General features: G+C 46.4%; 1 protein-coding gene across 1 annotated transcript in view; it reads right to left on the minus strand.

Annotated features, from left to right (window-relative positions):
- LOC120810024 (proprotein convertase subtilisin/kexin type 4) overlaps nt 1-19,164 on the minus strand; it is a 48,103-nt gene that overhangs the window by 9,877 nt on the left and 19,062 nt on the right. Inside the window, exons 4-6 of the mRNA XM_040164229.2 lie at nt 9,292-9,402; nt 9,046-9,139; nt 7,129-7,314 (exon numbers count right to left, since the gene is read on the minus strand). Of these exons, the coding sequence (XP_040020163.2) occupies nt 7,129-7,314; nt 9,046-9,139; nt 9,292-9,402 (391 nt within the window). The remainder of the gene's footprint in view (nt 1-7,128; nt 7,315-9,045; nt 9,140-9,291; nt 9,403-19,164) is intronic.

A 19,164-nucleotide genomic window follows, 5' to 3' on the forward strand; every position in this document is an offset into this window, starting at 1 on the left:
AGTCTGCTCAGTTTGTCCCAGACAAAGAACAGGGTTCTACTTCCGGTCCAAATCCTTTTCTATGAAGCTCCATGAATCCCAGATAAACAAGCTCGTCACATGATCAGTGGCGCCTGTTTCCTACACAGTAACGGGGCATCTGTGGGGAATTATAGATCAGCTTGTGGAAAGGCTCCTTTCATATTTTAAACCTTAACCCTTTCTCTCTATGTTAGATGGAATAAAACAACTAATTATGCTCAATACTCGTTTTTGTTCCTCTCTTCCAGAGCTGAAATCCTTTAGTTTGTTTTCATTCAGCTTGTCGCACAGGTGTGATGAATCGGATCCATTCTGACGTCATTGAACGTTGACTTCAACACCAATGACTTGTACCTGCCCTTATTGACTTGGATCCTGAAACGTTTGGCCGTGCAAACCATCCGACAGATCATCGCAATTAGAAAAAACAAATCCGTCAAATTTGAATTCTTACTATATTTTATCAGCTGCTTACTATAAAAGTTCAAAATCACTTTCAGCATTTGGAGTCTTTGGTATTTACAAGAGAAAAATCATGAAAGTGAAAAGCCCCTGCCGCTCCTAGCTCAGCTGTCCAGCCTGCCTGTGTGTGTGTGTGTGTGTGTGTGTGTGTGTGTGTGTGTGTGTGTGTGTGTGTGTGAGTGCACCCGGCAGACCAGAGGCCGGACATGTCGGCCCCCCAGCCGAGTGCTGCATTGATTTGTTGTTGGTAAACAAACAGCTGGATGCTACAGGTGGATCGACCCGCCTCGCAGGCCTTTCAGCCTCCCAGCATGCCTTTCTGCAAGTTAGACATGGCTCACAGTTGAGCTGCGACCCCTCATGCCACCTCCTGAGTCAAACATTTTGAGTTGCTCGGATGTTTTTAATTGAGCTGAAGTTAATTTTTAATGCGTTTGCTATCTGGACAACAGGAAACACGGAATTATTTATTTCTTAGAAGAAAAATATCCCATTGTCCTGTTTGGTGACGACGTCAGCCACTCTATGCTGTAATAATGACATATTACATATTAACTACAGAGCATTAAAAAGTGAGATATCCGAGCAGAGACAAAACCAGGGCATGAATGAAAGAGAAAATAAACTGAATTTGAGACAAAAGAGAGACAAAGAAAATGAAGGGATTAGCAGAAGCAGAGGCACTGAGGGTAGGATTTCAAAGCAAGGGAGACAAAATACAGAGAGAGAGAAAAGGGAGGTGGAGGGATTAGTGATGGGGAGCGATGGAAGGATATGGAGACGGGTGAGCGCCGCGGAGACGAAAGTGAGACCCAGCGATAGAGGATGAGCCTGAGAGGAGAAAAGAATCCACAAGGTTACAGAGTCAGGAAAACAAAGAAGAAAACGAGGGATAAAAGCGTCGGAGGAAGACAGAGAACAACACTGACAACGACAGCTATGAAGGAGGGGAGTCCTAAACACGATTTATACAGAAGGGAAGCTCGACGAGGACGGTTTGGAGACGGAACTGATAAGATTTCTTCCTGTTGGAGAAGGTTGCACTGTTTAGTATCAAAAAGTTGTATCAAAAATGTTTCCCAGGAGGCCGTGCAGCCTTTAAGCCACCAGAGCCTTCTGGTGCTCCAGCTCCAACACACAATTCCAACACATAATAGTAAATAACGCAGTTTTAGAAAAAACGGTTAGTGGATTAGAGGAGATGAGGAGGGCATTTGACTGTATGGCTTGTGCGTGTGTCTGGTTGTATAAATCAAAAAGTGAACCAGTGGCATCTTGGCATACTCAGCGGTAATGGACAGGATAATAAATGAAATATGTCTTTGCTAATTTTTCTAACTAATCACTCCTGGGTTTTTTTTGGCAACATCAACAACAATAATAGTCAAACTCAAGGAGAATCCAACCATAATTGTTATTACATACTGGGAAATGTCATTCATTTCCCGCTCTACAGAACATCTTTATTGAGAAAGACTTACTTATTGCTACAGAAAAAGACATAAATAAAATAGATACGTATTATTACTTCCCTCACCTCACAGTGTGGTATCTGTGAATGACAGATGTAAAATCAGTAACACGTGAAGTAACAACAAAAGCATTCAGTGGCTAGTTTTGACGGAATAAACGAGAGCCTCAAAATAAAAGCCTAGGAAGGGAACCTGTGCGTGTTGGCTGTGCTGAGGGGGGGGGGGGGGGGGGGGGGCAGTCAGATGGGAGGGGACGAGGTGTCTTGCTGTGACTACATATGTAAAGCAGCAGGGAAGCAGCAGCGTGTCACACTGAGGCTCTGGCCCAACCTGGGCTCCTCGCTGATCCCTCCAACACATCAATCATCCAAAACAGGGCCATCATGCCCACATCGCATGCTGAGAGACACACACACGCACACACGCACACACGCGCACACGCCTCAGCACGCACACACTGCAGCGTGCTTAAACACAAAACCACTGAACAAACTCACACAGCGTTAAACCAACACAGGTTTATTAATGGTATACACACATACTGCACAAATATGTATTGAATAGCAAACACATGCATTCATATACAGTATCACAGTGCGCGCACACACACACACACACACACGTGCAATTACACAAGTGACCATTCTGCAACACAATTCAAGAAAACCACACAAAGAAAGTGCACATCGTAAATACAAACACCTACAGTGCAAGCTAGCACGCCCCCCCACACACACACACACACACACACACACACAGTCACACTCCTTCTGCCTCCCAGTCCAACACAAAGCACCCAGACTAACAGAAATAGGTATCCTGTGCCTGCAGGGCGCCCTCGCCCCCCGACCATCTGTGACGGGTGCCAACACACAGTGGGTGATATTTACATGGAGACCCCCCCCCTCTTACAAACAGGCGTAAAAAAAAAGAAATACCCACAAAGGGCCTCACCGATCGCTTGATCTCCCAAAACTCATTAAACATGCAGAAATATGCAAATATATGCACCTCTAGAAATCCACCTTGGGCCAGAGTGAGGGATCGTGCACGCGTGTTAAGGTGCGTGTGGCTGAGGGTACACGTTGGTGAGAATGAGCGTTCCAGTCTGGCAACTACATACAGAGGCTGTGAAAGCGCGCAGTTTGGTTACTTTTACAAGTAATGCAACTTTAGAAAGGCAGACTAACATCACGCCTCCACGAGGGAGATGCAAAGGCGGTCCTCTACCTTTCTCCTTGGTTCTGGTCGATGCGATTTCACGCTGGATGTCAAGTGGTGGCCAAAGCTGGGTTGCAAAATTCCCCTCCCACGTTGCCCTGTTTGCTGAAGTAAAGTAACAACACTAGTTTGGCAATTATTAAGTGAGGATTCAGGATGCGCTTTCCACTGTGCTGAGGTGTAGAACACAACCAGTCAATGGAATAGATTGTCAAGAAATGTGTCAACATGGCATAAAACAAATAAAACGCTGTTATGTAAAAACATCCTCATGTATTTTAGTATAAAGGGTGCACAGGCACAAACGATGTTGAGTAGTCCGTTGAGTGTGATTGAATTGATCAACTGTAGTTGGAGATTGTTTGCAATTTCGAATGGATTTTAAGAATATTTTACATTTTGCATTAAAAAAAGTAACATTATATTATAGACCCGCGCAGCCCGACGTTGTCATTGCTCGGGCCCTAAATGTAAAAAGGTCTTATCATCATGACGGAACTATTCTTGTAAACAGTAGAATGTGTAACAAAACAAGCTAAGTCAGAACCATGAATGGTACGGATTGACTAATACATGGTTCCTACTGGCTGCATGTACAAATCAAACTACATAGTTCCTCCCTTATCTGCTTGTTATTCCATCATCAGTTTGTCACTGCGTGTGCAGTTTGTGCATCTCCAGACAAGCACCGGGGCTGATGAGGATAAACATATGATCTGTCAGTCACAGCCGGGAAGAGGGGCTGCCAGTGTGTGTGTGTGTGTGTGTGTGTGTGTGTGTGTGTAGCACAGTGCCGCAGGCTAAATAGTGCCATTATATTCCTACAGCAGCACTAGTCACAGTCAGCTTGAGAGATATCGCTGCTCAAAGACCGCTGCACACGCGCACACGCACACACACACACACACACACACACACACACACACACACACACACACACACACACACACACACACACACACACACACACACTCCCTGTGGGCATGGCAGCATGAAGCCAGGTGGGTTAGAACGGAAGAAACGTATTTGTATTTATATATCTGTGTGTTTTCATCTGGGTATATTGTGTAAAGCACTATAGTGCAGAAATGCTGCCCAAAAGTCTGCTCGTCAACATTATGAAAGAGACGTTTTTCTCTCACCTCAAGTAGTATCTAATAAGGCTTTCATGAAAATACATTTTCCTTTCATCTTTCCAGTCTGTGAGATGTCTCCACACCAATACCACGGTGGGACTTTGCGATTGTCTTTCATATTCCAATAAAAAAAGCAACATTTCAGTTTCATTTCGACATAAACCCCTCACAGTTTGTTCTGTTCGGTTGTAATGCACAGATTCCTGACAGATATACTTCCTTGAAGGTCATCTTTCATCTCTGTAGGAACCACAAACACGATTCTATCCACCTGCATTTTATTCAGGCAGAGATCTCCGGAAAAAAACCCCAATTAATCCCAAACTATCTGCAGGGATTTTGTATTTGGGTGAAACCATGAATTAAACCAGCCAGAACTAACTAACTAACTACACAGTTTACTAATAGATGAACTTTCATATTGTCACGTTTCACAGTCCTATAGCATTAAGACAGAAAAGCACTAAAGGAAAAGACGAGAGGGAGGTGTGTGTGTGTGTGTGTGTGTGTGTGTGTGTGTGTGTGTGTGTGTGTGTGTACGAAGGAAGATGAAGGACACACAGGGTCAAAATAACATTTGATATACTTCCATCTGCTTATGAATGAATCCTTAATGGTTATCACAGATATTAATATTCATACAGCATTGATGTTAAATTCCATCAGTCAGATCCGTGCAATTTAAATCCATACTGTACATTGCTGGCAAAATCCATCCTTATATTGTGGAACACCGCCTGCAATACTGTCTGTGATAAACAGCACAGAGTGAAGGCACCACAGATGGCGGTAGAGCGAGCAGAGGGGGGAGAGAGAGAGAGAGAGAGAGAGAGAGTATATTTCCAGCCATGTGGTCCCGTCTCCTTCACAGCGCTGGAAGGTCAGCTGAGCCTCGAGCCATAACACTCGCTCCCTCTTCACTTCAGTCGCGCTTTTATAGCGGCAGCACCACGGCGCTCTTTGACAATTGTCATCATGACGAATCAATATAGACCCTCCGCAGAGGCTCCTCTTCCTCCTCCTCCTCCTCCTCCTCCTCTGCTGCCCCTGAGTTTTTAAAACAGTGATCCGGCAGATAGTCCGGTTAAAGTCTCTTCCCAGGGCCTCCATTTTATAGTCCACCCTTCACTCTCCAGCAGCCAGTCCAGCACGTCCTCTGTCTCGTCCTCCGTTTCTCTCTCTTGTCCTTTCAAGAGTTAATTGGCGTACCTCTGCAATTTTCTATTTTTGCAGCGGCACAGACAACGTCAAAAACAATCAAATAACAAGAAATGTTCACAATTGTGACAAACACAATGGTTGTATTATTCCAGGTGTTTGGAATAGTCCTTCCTGTAGCTTGTATTGGCACAGTGAGAACGTTTTGGGTGAACTGTGATAGTGAATTGACTGAATCTGTAGTTTCACAGTTCATCTTTTAGGTGTGTGTCTCCTTTTCCTTTTTCTCTGTTCCTTCTTGCCAGAGTTGTAACACTCACACGTCCTATTTTCCCCACCTTGTAATTGTTTTTCTACATGTTTCTCTCCATTCCGCGGTAAAGTTGACAAACAGCGTAAAACCAATCAGTGTGTGTGTGTGTGTGTTTGCGGTGTGCCAAGGCATGCGGCACGTAAAATGCGAGCGTTAATTCGTGTTGCGACTCGCCTCGGCCCTCCGTTAATGAGCGGCGCCGTCGTTACGGCGCCCGGCTTCTCCGTGTTTCCTCCCCGTCTCTGTGACATACTGGGCCTTCGTAATTGGTCACAGAGGGGACAGTAAATCTGCGCGAGGACGTGGGAGAGACACAGCGACGGTGAGAAAGAATGTGTGCGTGTGTGTGTTTGCAGGAAGGTGTGTGTGTGTGTGTGTGTGTGTGTGTTTGCAGGAAGGTGTGTGTGTGTTTGCAGGAAGGTGTGTGTGTGTGTGTGTGTGTGTGTGTTTGCAGGGGGTGGGTGTCTTTCATCTTCACAGCTTTCTATCTGTAAACCTCCAACTGTTAACAAGGACTGACGCCTATTTTTATGAACGCACACACACACACACACACACACACACACACACACATATATATAAAAAGAGAGACCCCCCCCCAGCTTCTACCACCCACACTTCTATACAGTAAATGACCTCAGCGCTCTACTGTCTATGAGTATGGATTCTAATCAGACGTCGGCAGTATTGTGTCTGTCAAACCCGGCCAAGGTTACTTAACCTTCCGTCTTAATTTCCCTCCCATTTTAGCTCATTCTTCCGTATCAAACATCCGCACATCTATGGGAGGAGGGAGAAGAAGAGTGTGTGGAGGAAAATGAAGATTGCCATGCTCGGCTGAAACTTGCAGATGAAAGTAGAGTATGATTCACATTGCTGCAAAGTGAACTGAACCGAGCTGCGCTATTTTTAAACTTCTTTATATCGCAGCTACTGGAGGGGGACCATATGAAGCGGAGCATTTTATTCCTATATCATGAGAGAAGGTATGTGAAATAAGCTAAATAGGCGGAAAATGATGTTGAAATGTGCATACAAGCTTTTTCAAAAAGATATTTAGGAAGAAGTCATTTTGAAGAATTGAGATTTTTGAAGGGCACCTTCAATAATACATAGAACAAACAATACATACTTTTTTTTTATCATCGTTTCTCCTTTTTTTCTAGACTTCAGAGTAACTAAAACAGTGATTACCTTAAAAAGCTAAGCAAAGCATGGTGATGCTTAGCAGGTACCACCTTTAGCATGCTAACCTTCACTAACTAGCACTGCTGCTGTTGCTAAAGATCAACAACTACAGGGGAAAAAAAAGCAGCATATCTGAGAATACATTTCCCTTTGGTACCTTGAGGGACCAGAGGCCCCGCGGGTGCTCCCCCCAGCAGTGCACCGTCATCAGGGTCCAGTTTTTCAGGCCTGCAGCGGAGGCGTCGTTGGGCCGCGTATCCAGCAGCAGTGATACGGTGCCAGCTGGAGACTCCAGACTGATGGAGAGGTCGCCGCGGCACACGGCGTCGATGCTCACGCTCACCTGCTCACAGACGGGTGGCAACAAACGGGAAAGAAGCGAGGCGTGAACAAGGACAAAGATGGAGTGGTACAGATGTAGAGATGAAGCAGTGAAAGAAAAACACAGTGTGAACACGTTATCGTTCAGGCTTTCTCGTAAGTTAGACAGCCTGATAGGGAGCCACGAAGGCTGGTTTTTATTTCTTGGTAAACACACTTTACTTATTTATAACTTGACTTCTGACCCAGAAAAGTTTGACACTTGACATCTTTCTTTTTGAGAGTTTGATGACAGTTTATACCACTCGTGTCTGTAAGCTGAGTTAAATATCAAAATAGAGGCGGTTAGCTCATCTTAACATGGGGGAGATATAGAAGAGATGAATCTGCAGTTTGAATCCAAATTCAAATTCAGGTTTTTTTTTGCTGTGCATGCAATGATCTGTCAATAATATGAGATGAAGACAAAAGAAGCAAAAAGAAACAAAAATGTCTGAGGGAAATATGAATCAATGATTTAGATAAGCACATGCAACCCCCCCCAAAGCCCCCACCTCCATGATTCCCACCCAGTAAACACTCTCTCTGTCCCTGTTCATCACAAGCAGCACATCTGGTGTGACAATGGCACATCGCAGAGAGAGAGAGAGAGACACGCCAAGCCGCAAAAAGACTGACAGCCCGCTCCTGTTTACAGCGTGTTGCCACGGCAACACGTCCATCAATCACACCTCGCAGCGATGGCCTGACCCACGCTTTCTGCCAGGGAGCAGAGCCGCAAAGATGAAGCCATTTCAATTTACATGCCGACACACTTCCGCTCTCTCCCTCTCTCAATCTCTCTCTCGCTTCCTCGCTATTTGTAGGTAAGTACACACAACAAACTCACAAACATCCACTACTTGAGCAAACTCAGATGTGCACGTACACGGACACGAGTGACTGCTGCGACCGTCAAACATGAACTGACTGATGCGCTCAGCGGAACACAGTTTTGCCCGTTTCTGCAAATGACATCGCCGAAGCATTAAGCTTCACAGTCTGATCCTTTTTTTGTTTTGTATTGTCTTTTCTCAGACAGGACACATTGACACAGAAACACAGAAAACCATTTCCATGAATTGTTCAAGCTTCCATATTTACAGGCAGAAATGAATACACTTTGTTTGTATTTCTATAAAGTCAAGGGACATTGAAAGGCTGTAAAAGACAATTAACAGTAGATGCACAACACACAAATACAAGAAAACAGACCATACGTCGTCCTTCATTTTAAAAGATTTTTCCTAAATTTTTTATATACTCTTTCTTGCACAGAGTGACGTGAACATATGCTTGACGCACTCGTGTCTGTCCTTTAGAATATCAATCTACAGCCAGTGAACTCAGCTCATAGCAAAGAGACTCCCGGAAAAACCCAACCAGGACAAGTTTGGGTTTTGCTGGTTGCCTGGAAACCACAATTTCTAAAACTCATACAAACACAATTTAACATGTTAATCGGTGAGTTTGGTGCTGGCTGATGGGTTTTGGCACCTCTGAAGAGAGCCCGACTAGCTACACTGAGCTAAGCTAACCGATTGGTGGCTATATACGATCTAACGGACATACGAAACAGTGCTATTGATTTACTCATCAAAGTAAATATCTTACAAACCAAAAGGTCAAACTAGTTCTTAAGGTCTGCTCCAATAAGAGTAGTTATCCATAGAAAGAAAACAAATCTGAGGGTGTCTGAAAACTGCCACCTGACCTGAACGTGCTCCAGAGTGTTGATGGCATCAGTCGTCCCGAGGCAGGCAGCTGATTGAAAGTCCACAGTCACCAAGCCCCCCGGAGAAAGGGTCCTGAGCAATGAGAAAATCATGGCTTAAGTCACCCCAGACCTTATTGTGGCACGTTTAATAGATTCTTATAGACATCTACTGTTACAAATATGCAGATACACACTAAGCATTGATGAAGACGAGATGGGTTTATGGCATCGTAATAGTCCAACCTGGTAGGAGTGAGTGGGCCTCCTTGCATGCACTTCCTCTGTGGCATGACAGTGCTGAAGTGTGCGGCCTGCTGTACCATCAGCCCTGCATCCAACAATCCAAAACCATACCTGCAACAAGAAGGTGTGTTTATGTGTAGGATAAAGAAAAGCATCCTTATGTCCCTCGCACACACACACACACACACACACACACACCCGTGAGCTGGAGGCTTCTCACGTAGGCGGCTGAAAGTGCTGCAGGATGCGACATGAGGAGGCAACAAGTCATTGACGAAGACGATGTCCTCTGACACAATGGCTTCCTGCTCCGTCCTGGATGAGGCTGAGGGCTGCTGTTGGTACCGCCTGTAATTGCCTGCAGGATTGATTCTGAACAACGTGCCATCTCGCGGACTGTAATCAAGCCTCATTATTCATTCTTTATTCTCTGGGTGCCGGAGACACAATGGCCGACCCTTAAAGCAGCGTGGCGACGGTATGACCGCCGCCTATCTTACTCCTTCTCCTCCACTCTGCCTCTCCGGCTTCACCGCCTCTTTACGTGTCTATTGAATCTTTCATCTTTCCTCTTCGCTGTGTGCTTTTCACAGAGCGGCCTGATATTCAGTGTTCCTTTGCCTTTCCAAAGTCTCACTCTCCTCCAGAAACTGCATTTCTTGCATCACAACCCTCCTCGGCCACTCCGGCGATGCCGCAATCTCGTCTTAATTGTCCCTCACATCTTTGATTTTCATGCACATTATCTCTTTCGGCTCCCTCTGGTTAAAATCGCAGCCCTCTGACTGAGTAACAGGGCTGTAACAACCTCCATCCTCCCTACACCCCCTCCTCGTGGAAATCCAGAGGGGGTGACAAAGAGCTAATTTCTGCCATTATTACCATAGAGACCGTATGCCGTTAATCTGCAATAAGTGAAATTCATTATCCTGATGACGGGGTCTCTGGGAGCAGCGGAGGGAGAGACAGAGACAGGAGAGAGGAGAGAGCTGATCAATAACTCAATCTGCTGCCCTGCATGGTGCTCCATCTCCTCCGTCAGCGTGTCTGAGGAGAGGAGGCAGGAGCTGCGGCGCTCCTCACAGCACGCCGGGGCGATCAATGGACGCAATCTAATCAGGCAACACCGCCGCCGCCGCCGACTTTTAGCATGTGGGGCCAACATAATGGCATTAGGCAGCAAGTGTGAAGGGTTGAGGTGTGCCGCTAAAGTTCAAGGTCACATCGCGGAGGGAGGCGTTTGTCACAGAACAGACCAGAGAAATGAGGAGAGGACTGACGCGCATCCTTAATATAGAGCTAAACGCAGCATCATTTGGCTCTCCAGGTTCCTAATGTGCTCGTGGTAGATGACTGGAGACAAAAGTGGTTTTTATCAAGTAATCAATGTTTGTTAGAAGTCACCAGAATGAACTGAATTACAAGAAACTGTTTACCTGAATCCTCTCAAATACGTGTTCAAAGATTCAGTGAAAGTTAAAAACAAAAATTACAAAACGGTTCTTGGTGCATTTGACACCGTAGAGAGGCACACAGTGCTTTATAAGTAGAGAGAAGGGTCACATGATACGGGTTCCAAGCTGGAGTCATCTCGTTCATAAAGACACCTGTCTCTGAAAACAATGCAAGGGTTGTGTTGTTTTTGTGGCGGTTGTTGGACGGTTGTTTGGGATGCAGGACGGCGTGAGTAACAGATCCCAGAGACGGCTCATCAGACGCCAAAGTCATTAATAAGTCTTATAGAATCTAAGCAATATTATAATTATTGTATGTGTCTTAAAAACTAAAGGAGTCCTGGTATTTCTGAAAATTCTTCACCATTGTTCAAAATAATGTTCAAGATCAGATCTAAAGATAATTTGATACAATGTTCTGTATTTTCATTTCATCCAACAGACACTGACAAAACACCGGTGACGATCAGGGCCAGAGTGTGTACTAAATTGTACACGCAAAACCAGAGCAATAACAACCGATCACCAAAGCTATTTGACAGTCGGGGGAAAACTGATCATCTGAAACTGTTGGGGAGCCGGGCTTCCCATCCTGCTCGATTAAACATACCTTCCCCAGCCCGAACCCGTTGGCCAGAGCTGTGCACCTATTAAGTTCTACAGCTCCCACAGATCGATGGGGCTCGCTCCAGCTCCACGGCCGTAAACCCGCTATCTGATTGAGAAAGCTTCAGGAAACAGGTTCAGCCACGACAGAACATGATGAAGATAGACAGATATGATGTCACCTGACGTGTCCGTGAGACACCGCCGCTCCGAGAAAGACTCCCCGACCCTTTGCATCCATCTCATCATGTTCTCATCATCTCATCACCGCTACTTTAAGCAAGTGCCTTGTGTGTAAATGTTTACAGACTGAATAGATGTCGTGATGTGTGTGAGTAGGTACATCACAGGATTTGTAATACAGTGTTAATGAATGTGATTGATATTTAACGTGATAGAAACCCACAAAATGCAATTTGTGTCAAGCAATTAGTCACAAAACACAGTCGTCAAATCCTCAAGTTGTTCCTTCTCCACCTCCTACGTGGTCGGAGTGACAGCTGATCTTCTGTCCACGCAGCGCACAAGACCCCGGCCCCCCCGCCTCCGCAAATATCAAATCTCTCGCATTTTCTCTCTCCGCTATTGCTTCTCTGCAGCAAATTCCCTCGCAGACTCTCACTTCCTCATTCTTATTATCCATTGGGATGAAGGCCACTCCCCCCCCCCCCCCCTCCATCCCCTCCCTCCCCTCCGACCGCTCCATGGGGCCTCTTTGTAACTGTCGAGGAACCCCTTTCACTTTTTGTTGAGCGGACCTTGGCGGGTCTTTTCTCCGTTGATATTCACACCATCTGCCAGCAGCAGAGGAAGATGCACGCAGGCCGACCAGCACTGAGACGTCCACATCTCCAGGGCTGAGCGCCTCGCTGGCTGCACATGGCCTCAACAACAGTTTTTTACAACTGGTATACGGCAAACAAAACTGTTTTTTTATTTTATTTCAGCAACCCAGGGACCTGGCTGCTGCCGCATCACCCCTTGTTTTTCAGTGGTACGTCCTGCTAAGTCCCCCCCCCCCCCCCTCTCAATAAAAGTGTCTGTAAAGAATCACTCAAGCCGCACTAAGCAGCTGCCTGTGAGTTAGGTCATTTTCCCAGGAGCCACAGAGTGGGCATTGGCAGGACCTCAAAAAGAGGGGACACCATCTGTTCAGCGCCTGAAAAGGTTGGTGACACCTTCTGTGGTACCAACAACTTCTAATTAAGTGGCCAGGAATGCAGCAGCAACTCCATGGCATGATTGGTGGGCTCGCCTTAGTTATCCTGACGACAACACAGCAGACCCCCGGTCGGTTTCACGCATCTCGCCATCACATCTGCCCTGGGCTAATGAAAAATGAGCAAAAAAAAAAAACTATAAACACTTGATGGAGGTGACACTTGACTGTAGAAGTGAACAAAAACTATATTAACGAGCGTTTTCTATGTTGTACCCCTTAATTGAATGTTAATTAGGAGCATAGAGAACTGCATTAGCCCTTTGCTCGATCCCCGCGTGGTTTGTTTCTGTTATATCATGATGCACTAATTTCATTAATATCAGGATTTTAATGAAATAACAAATGGACTTAACATTCTTCTGATTTCCATCGCTCTTACAGCCAAATCTGCTCCACAGAAATGTTACTAATTAGGCCTATTAAGTAATTAAGAAGAGGTCTTAATTATATCTGCGCCACTGGGACCAACACGGCTGTAACCATGAAATGCTGCTCCGCGCCGCTTTGTTGGGTTGGATGTTATACAATTTAATCCATTTAATTGTTCTGAATGTGTGTGTGTGTTTTTTAAAGAGAAAACTGATTTTGGATGTGTTTTTGGGCCGTATTAAGCTCAATTTGCCTCACTGGAAATTAGAGCGAGAGAGAGGAAAGACGCGGCGGCCTTCGAACGGCACAGCCTTAAAATGTCAAGCGAATTATCTTAGAGTGAAAAGTTTAATGAAATATATTGCGCTGAGTCAAATGAGGGGTTTGGCACAGGCCCGGCCATAGTCTCAGGAGAATGGCCACCAAACGGCCGTCTCAGTCGCTCCAGCCATCAATCACAGCAGCAGCACAAGGAGACGTCTCTGGAAGCCGCGATGATCGATACCCCGTGACCTCACTCTCAGTGTCCACCATATTTTGATTTGTAGCTTGAGTGTTATTCAAACACAAATTCAAAAGAGGATGAAATTCAGGAGAGAGCTTTTGTTGGACGCCAACCAAGGTGCAGTCCTTTTAGATGTCTCTGTCCTTGTGGGGACTAAGGGAACGGGGGGAGGTTGTGTGTGTGTGGGGGGGGGGGGGGGGGAGGGGGGGCTGCCGCTTCCCTCCTGGGTCCCGAATGCTTTTCTTACCCTCCGGACAAAGCAAACACGTAACCACAACCCTTTGTTTGCCTTTTCAAAACACACAACTTTTCCGATGCCACATCACTAAATGTGAGGGAGAAAACAAGATGTACACAAGTTGTTTTTGTGTATTTGTTGAACGGTCAAACATCTGCTACATGAGTTTGTCATGGAAGCCACAAAGAATTCAAAAGTTTGGTATTCTTTAGGTTGCATGAAATGGTTAGCAGCTATCCATAAACAGCGACATTACTCATGTTGAGGGTTATGCACCCTCAGCTGGAACCCAAATATGCAAGGTTGCATTACAAGTCTGTGACAGAAAAGGTTTTCTGTCACAGACTTATTTTCATCAGTCCAAAAATCTTTTTTAAAACAATTCTCTAAAACGGATGTCCTTGGGTCACCAAAACGTGCAATGGGGCAAAACCAAATAACATTGAATATTCGTGGTCATCGCTTATTGCTTCGCGTGGCAAGACTCAATGCTCAGTATGCAGGCGAAATGGGATTTAGCTAATCATACCGGTGACATAATTTAACTCGGAGCGAGAATAAAGGAAAGAGTTGAGCAGGATGAGTGCAGAAGCAGTTGTGGAACTTTATTCTGAAATGTCTAGCCCTCTAGTAAAATAGAAAAATTGCTTCTTGTACATGAATTATGCATTAGTAGAGGTTTGGAAGAGCACTGCGTCTCTACAACCCCCCACCCGTCTTGTAGCACAGTAGGGTGGAGTGTGTGTGTGTGTAGGGGTTTGGGTGGAGGGGTGTGCAGGCACCCCTCTGTCTGCCTGCTGCAGCCCCCCGCCGGGAGACACGGCACCCCCTGCAGGAGGTGCAGCGCTCCGCTTCCCCCGTCCCTCGGGGGGGAATCGCTGTATGTCACGCACTAACACACACAAACACACACTTTGCTCATTCAGCCCAGTTTATCTGCTGACCCATCAATCAAATGCACATCCACACACACACACACACACACACACACACACACACACACACACACACACACACACACACACACACACACACAATTACCATTAACATTTTGCAACTGCGCACACGTATAACGGGGAGTAAATACAACAACTCGCCAGGCTTGCAAAGGAAATAAATACTTTCAGTTGAACTGCTTTCCCCTCAAAAGTTCTAAAAGGAAGTTACTGAGAAATAAGGACAAGAGCTCAAAGCTGAGACATCACATGCCTTAATAAACCTGTTACCTCTAAATAATACAGACAGACCCCAAAACAGCCTACACTTCACCTCAATAAGACAACAAATACCCACACATACATCATTGCAAAGCCCCTCCAACAATAAGTGGTGGTGGGATCGTTAGTCTGTGGACGAGCTACACGTTCCCTCGCCACGCCGAAGCACATGTATATAGACAACAGCTGCAGCGAGAGAGGGATTGGCTCTGCAATGAAAGAAGAGGGGGTCTGGATAATTAATTAATCTATCTGGCTGGGCCAGTTTACAACACCAGGATGGATGGAGAGAGAGAGAGAGAGAGAGAGAGAACCCGCTGACCTGCACAACCTATAGCTGCGTTAAAGAATGCATTGGGAGGGTACACGCCCCCATTTCACAATCAAACGCACACTCCGTATACATCAGCCACCTCACACACAAACACTGTGAACGTTGATATTTATCCAGATTTATGACAGACTAACAAGGTTATTGATCTTCAGTCCATCAGCAGGCTGCTCTCAACATATTTTCCAAACATGAAGCTTTATTTACAGTGATAAACGTGAGAACACAACGCACCACCTTCTGATAAAATCATTTCCCACTGAAAGCATCAGCTTTGTATTACTGCATTTGAGATCTAATGTGTCTTACAAGGACACTGGCTATTGGAGTTTGGGGGAGTTTACATTGTTAATGAGTAGAACTAGTACTTCATTGTATTCTTGTTAGTAGCTTGTTCCATCCCATTTTCACATCTGGAACTTTTTAGGGAAACTACCTGTGTTTTGACCCTCGGACTGCAAAAAAGAAGAAGATTCTTAGTTTTACAGGAGGAACAAGGATCTGAATGATATACAATAATACTATATATATATATATTGTAAAGGTGTGTCTATTTGTACCAAACCAAGGGGGGTCGGCGCCCAGCCTCAAGCAGCTTGAACCAAACCAGTGCGGTACAACAATCACTTTGTTTCGAGAAGACACTGCTCAGAGAATCGTGTCAAAATACACTTGTGTCTTGCTACGTACTGGCAGAGTGAGACGAGGAGTGTGAGAGAGGAGTGTAGCTTCACACAATCCCAGACAGTTTGTCAGACTCGGGAAGCGATCTTGAGAGTATTCTTTCTCCCTTTTTTCAGAACGAGCTTGCCTTAGTGGTTGTCAGATCTAACAACAAGATTGGAGGATACAACACACACACACACTCACACAAACACACTCACAAGCCTCAGCTGAGGAGGGAAGGGGCAGGTACATCACGTCTATGGTAATAGAACAGCAGATGGAACAGGCAGGCACGAGCAGCACGGTGTGCTTTGACACAAACGCGCACACTCTTGAGCGCGCACACATGTGCTTCAGACAGCGCGTTGCAAAAAACGCATCGGCAGAACCGCGGGACAACGAGCTGATTTCACCTCGGGGGTGACGAAATATTACGTCAGCCGCAATCCACATGCATGCTTAACAAGATGCAGGTTTAACGTTCTCCTTTCAATCCGGGGAGTGAAGGCCAGCCGCAGATGTCTCCTTCCTCATTAGAAAGAAAGAGACTTGGTCCTGGAAAGGGACTGTCTCTTTCCGTCTCTCCTGGGCATCGTGAGGCGACGGCGTAGCCACTGGCCCCCGATAATCTGAGGGATAAATCATCTTTAGTCGCTCTCTAACGGCCCGGCAGACAGACAGGCCTAAGTACCTGGGAGGGTGGCACCAGGACCTTTAAAAACCTCCGGTGATGACGAGTACTGCTGTGAAGAAAACAGTTCGCCGCCCCGAGCTTCGTCCTCTCGCTCCACCCCTCCCTCCGAGGCTCTGGCTGCCATTTTGGCTGCGTCTCAAGGCGCGATTCCGGCTCAATCTCATGTCACAGTTTTGGCCGTGGTTCAATTCTACCGCTGGCTCCTGCTCAGCCTCCATTCTGGCGGTGGTTCAAGCTCCGCGGTGGCTGTGTGTTTTTGGGGGGGCTTCGTTGTGGCTCTGTTTCAGCAGTGCCCCCGCCCCCCGCCCCACCCCTTCGGCTGCAGCGCCCCAGGTAGCTGGCCTCCCGCCCAGCCTGCTGATCAGTGGGAGATCCGGGCTCAGGCCTTTTGTTTGGGGTGGCATTTTGCCTTTGTTTTCCCATCTCGCCTGTAATCTAAACACCCAAAACATCTCATGCTTGACAAATCGGCCCTGAGACGAGGGAGCAGCGGAAGACAAACGGCTGGAAGCGGTTCAAGCCGAGAAAGGACTGATGGTGTCCGACTGGGCCTGACCTCCCAAAGGTTAAAGACACGTTCGCTTACAAAGCAATCAATTACCCAGGCTGTGTGGGCGCTTTTAACCAACCTCCCCTCCCGCCTTCCACACAGCCGGCGTTATTGATGAGGGTCCCCGCGTACAGCACACTCCAACCTGGAGTGTGCATTACATTTCACAATTGAAATAAATCTCAGATTATTGGTGTTGCTGCCTACCTGAACCCCTCTCACGCTTTATATCATCTTTCTGCATCCGCCATCTCCTTCCTGCCCCCCCCCCCCCCCCCCGCCCTCCCTCCTCTCTGCAGGTTGTTGTAGCAGGTTTATTCTGGTAGTTGGGCTCCGGTGGCCCCGGCAGGCCCCTCAGCTGTTCCGCTGGGTTTGTAATTACCATTTCATTAAGACTGACAGTTTCCAGGGTTGAAGCACCATTTCATCCGGGTCTCGTGGGGAAGACGCTTGCCAAATTTCCAGCGTGAGTGGCAATTATCTCTCTTCGTGTCTGCAATTCACCATTTTGTACTTAGTGGCTTGACAACGGCTAGGAACGTTTTGCGGGAGTAATAATAGGTCTGGGATATTTACACTGTGGCCCACTCAGGCTTAGCTCTGTGAAGAGCCTCGTATGAGCTATCAGAAGAGATGAAAACAAACTGGAGGGAACACTGTGGAGACAGTCACTGGAATCCTGGAGAACTGATTCAAAGTTGAATTTACTTAAAGGTAATTCTGCTCAGTGTCTCTTTTGGCAAAAATGACTAAGTGGTGAACCAAGTTGCTAAGTGGAGCAACTTGGTTCACCTATAAAACTACTAACGAATTATAACGTGTTTCCTGCCACGCAAGAAACAAACACAACGTAAGACTGGATGTCATGTATGAACACAGTAGCAACGTTTGGACAAACGTGCGTATTAAAGTGCGAAATTACAGATAATATATTCACATATTTTTTTTTCTGCATGCCAAGCTATGAGCATGCTAAATGGCGCCGTGTCTGTGCGAATTTCAGATTGTCAGTTAAAGAAACATGCAGAAGTCGTTGTACTCGGTGCGGCATTGCGAGTATTTATGACGACGAATACGGGCCGGGTGAGCAGGTTATCTTTTATTAAACGGAGGATTTTGTGCACCATTTCCTGCGGGGTTGTAGCTCTGGGACGAGATGTGTCTGTAGAGCAAATGGGAGACAGGAAGTGCGGGAGCGTGTGTGTCAGTCTACGTGTTTACTCCTCCCCCCCCTTAAGAACAAAAAAAAGGCGTCCGCTGAGTTATAGTGACATGACTCACGCGATGTCTGCTACGAGTGACGACTGCAGCTCTTTTAATTGCATGTCTCCTCTGAATGATGGGACACTTAATTCCAACACATTCCACACAATTGCTTTTCACACTGGCAGAGGCCTGGGGAGGCGGAGGAGGGTTTTCTGTGGCCATATGGAGCGGGAGGCTGAGTGATCTGGAGCTTCCTGCCTCAACCCCCGAACCACAATGGCCGCTACGCTGTACCGGAGCTGCAGACGGGCAACATGAAGCGGCACGACTAACGAAACAAGTGCCGCACAAACGCAAAACGCACACATGCCCGCAGCTGGGATGTGGTCGGCTTTAGTCTGGGCAGAGCAGCACAACAACAAGCACACGGATAATCATCAGTCGCTTACTTGCGGTCAAACACACACATACACAACACACACGCTCGGCCTCAAACAGACTCAGATATGTTCTCTGTCACACACACAGTAGCATGATATATTCACATGTATCCTCTCAGATAAACACGCTGACAGGGGGGCGTCCACACTTTGTCTCTCCCACACACACACACACACACAGCGGCATAAAGTGTGTTAACACTCCTGCCAGCTCGTGGTAGCACCATCAGGCACCTGCTGTCCTGTGAACGGGTCACTGCTCCTTCGTCTCTCTCATCGCTCAGTCAAGTTGCTGCGTTTCTGTGGAGTCGGGTTGGACAGCAGCTTCCGTGACATTGCATCACTTGCATTGAGAGTCATTCACTTTGTATGTTT

This window comes from Gasterosteus aculeatus, chromosome 20 (assembly GCF_964276395.1).
Source record: "Gasterosteus aculeatus chromosome 20, fGasAcu3.hap1.1, whole genome shotgun sequence".
Classification (NCBI taxonomy): Eukaryota; Metazoa; Chordata; class Actinopteri; order Perciformes; family Gasterosteidae; genus Gasterosteus; species Gasterosteus aculeatus.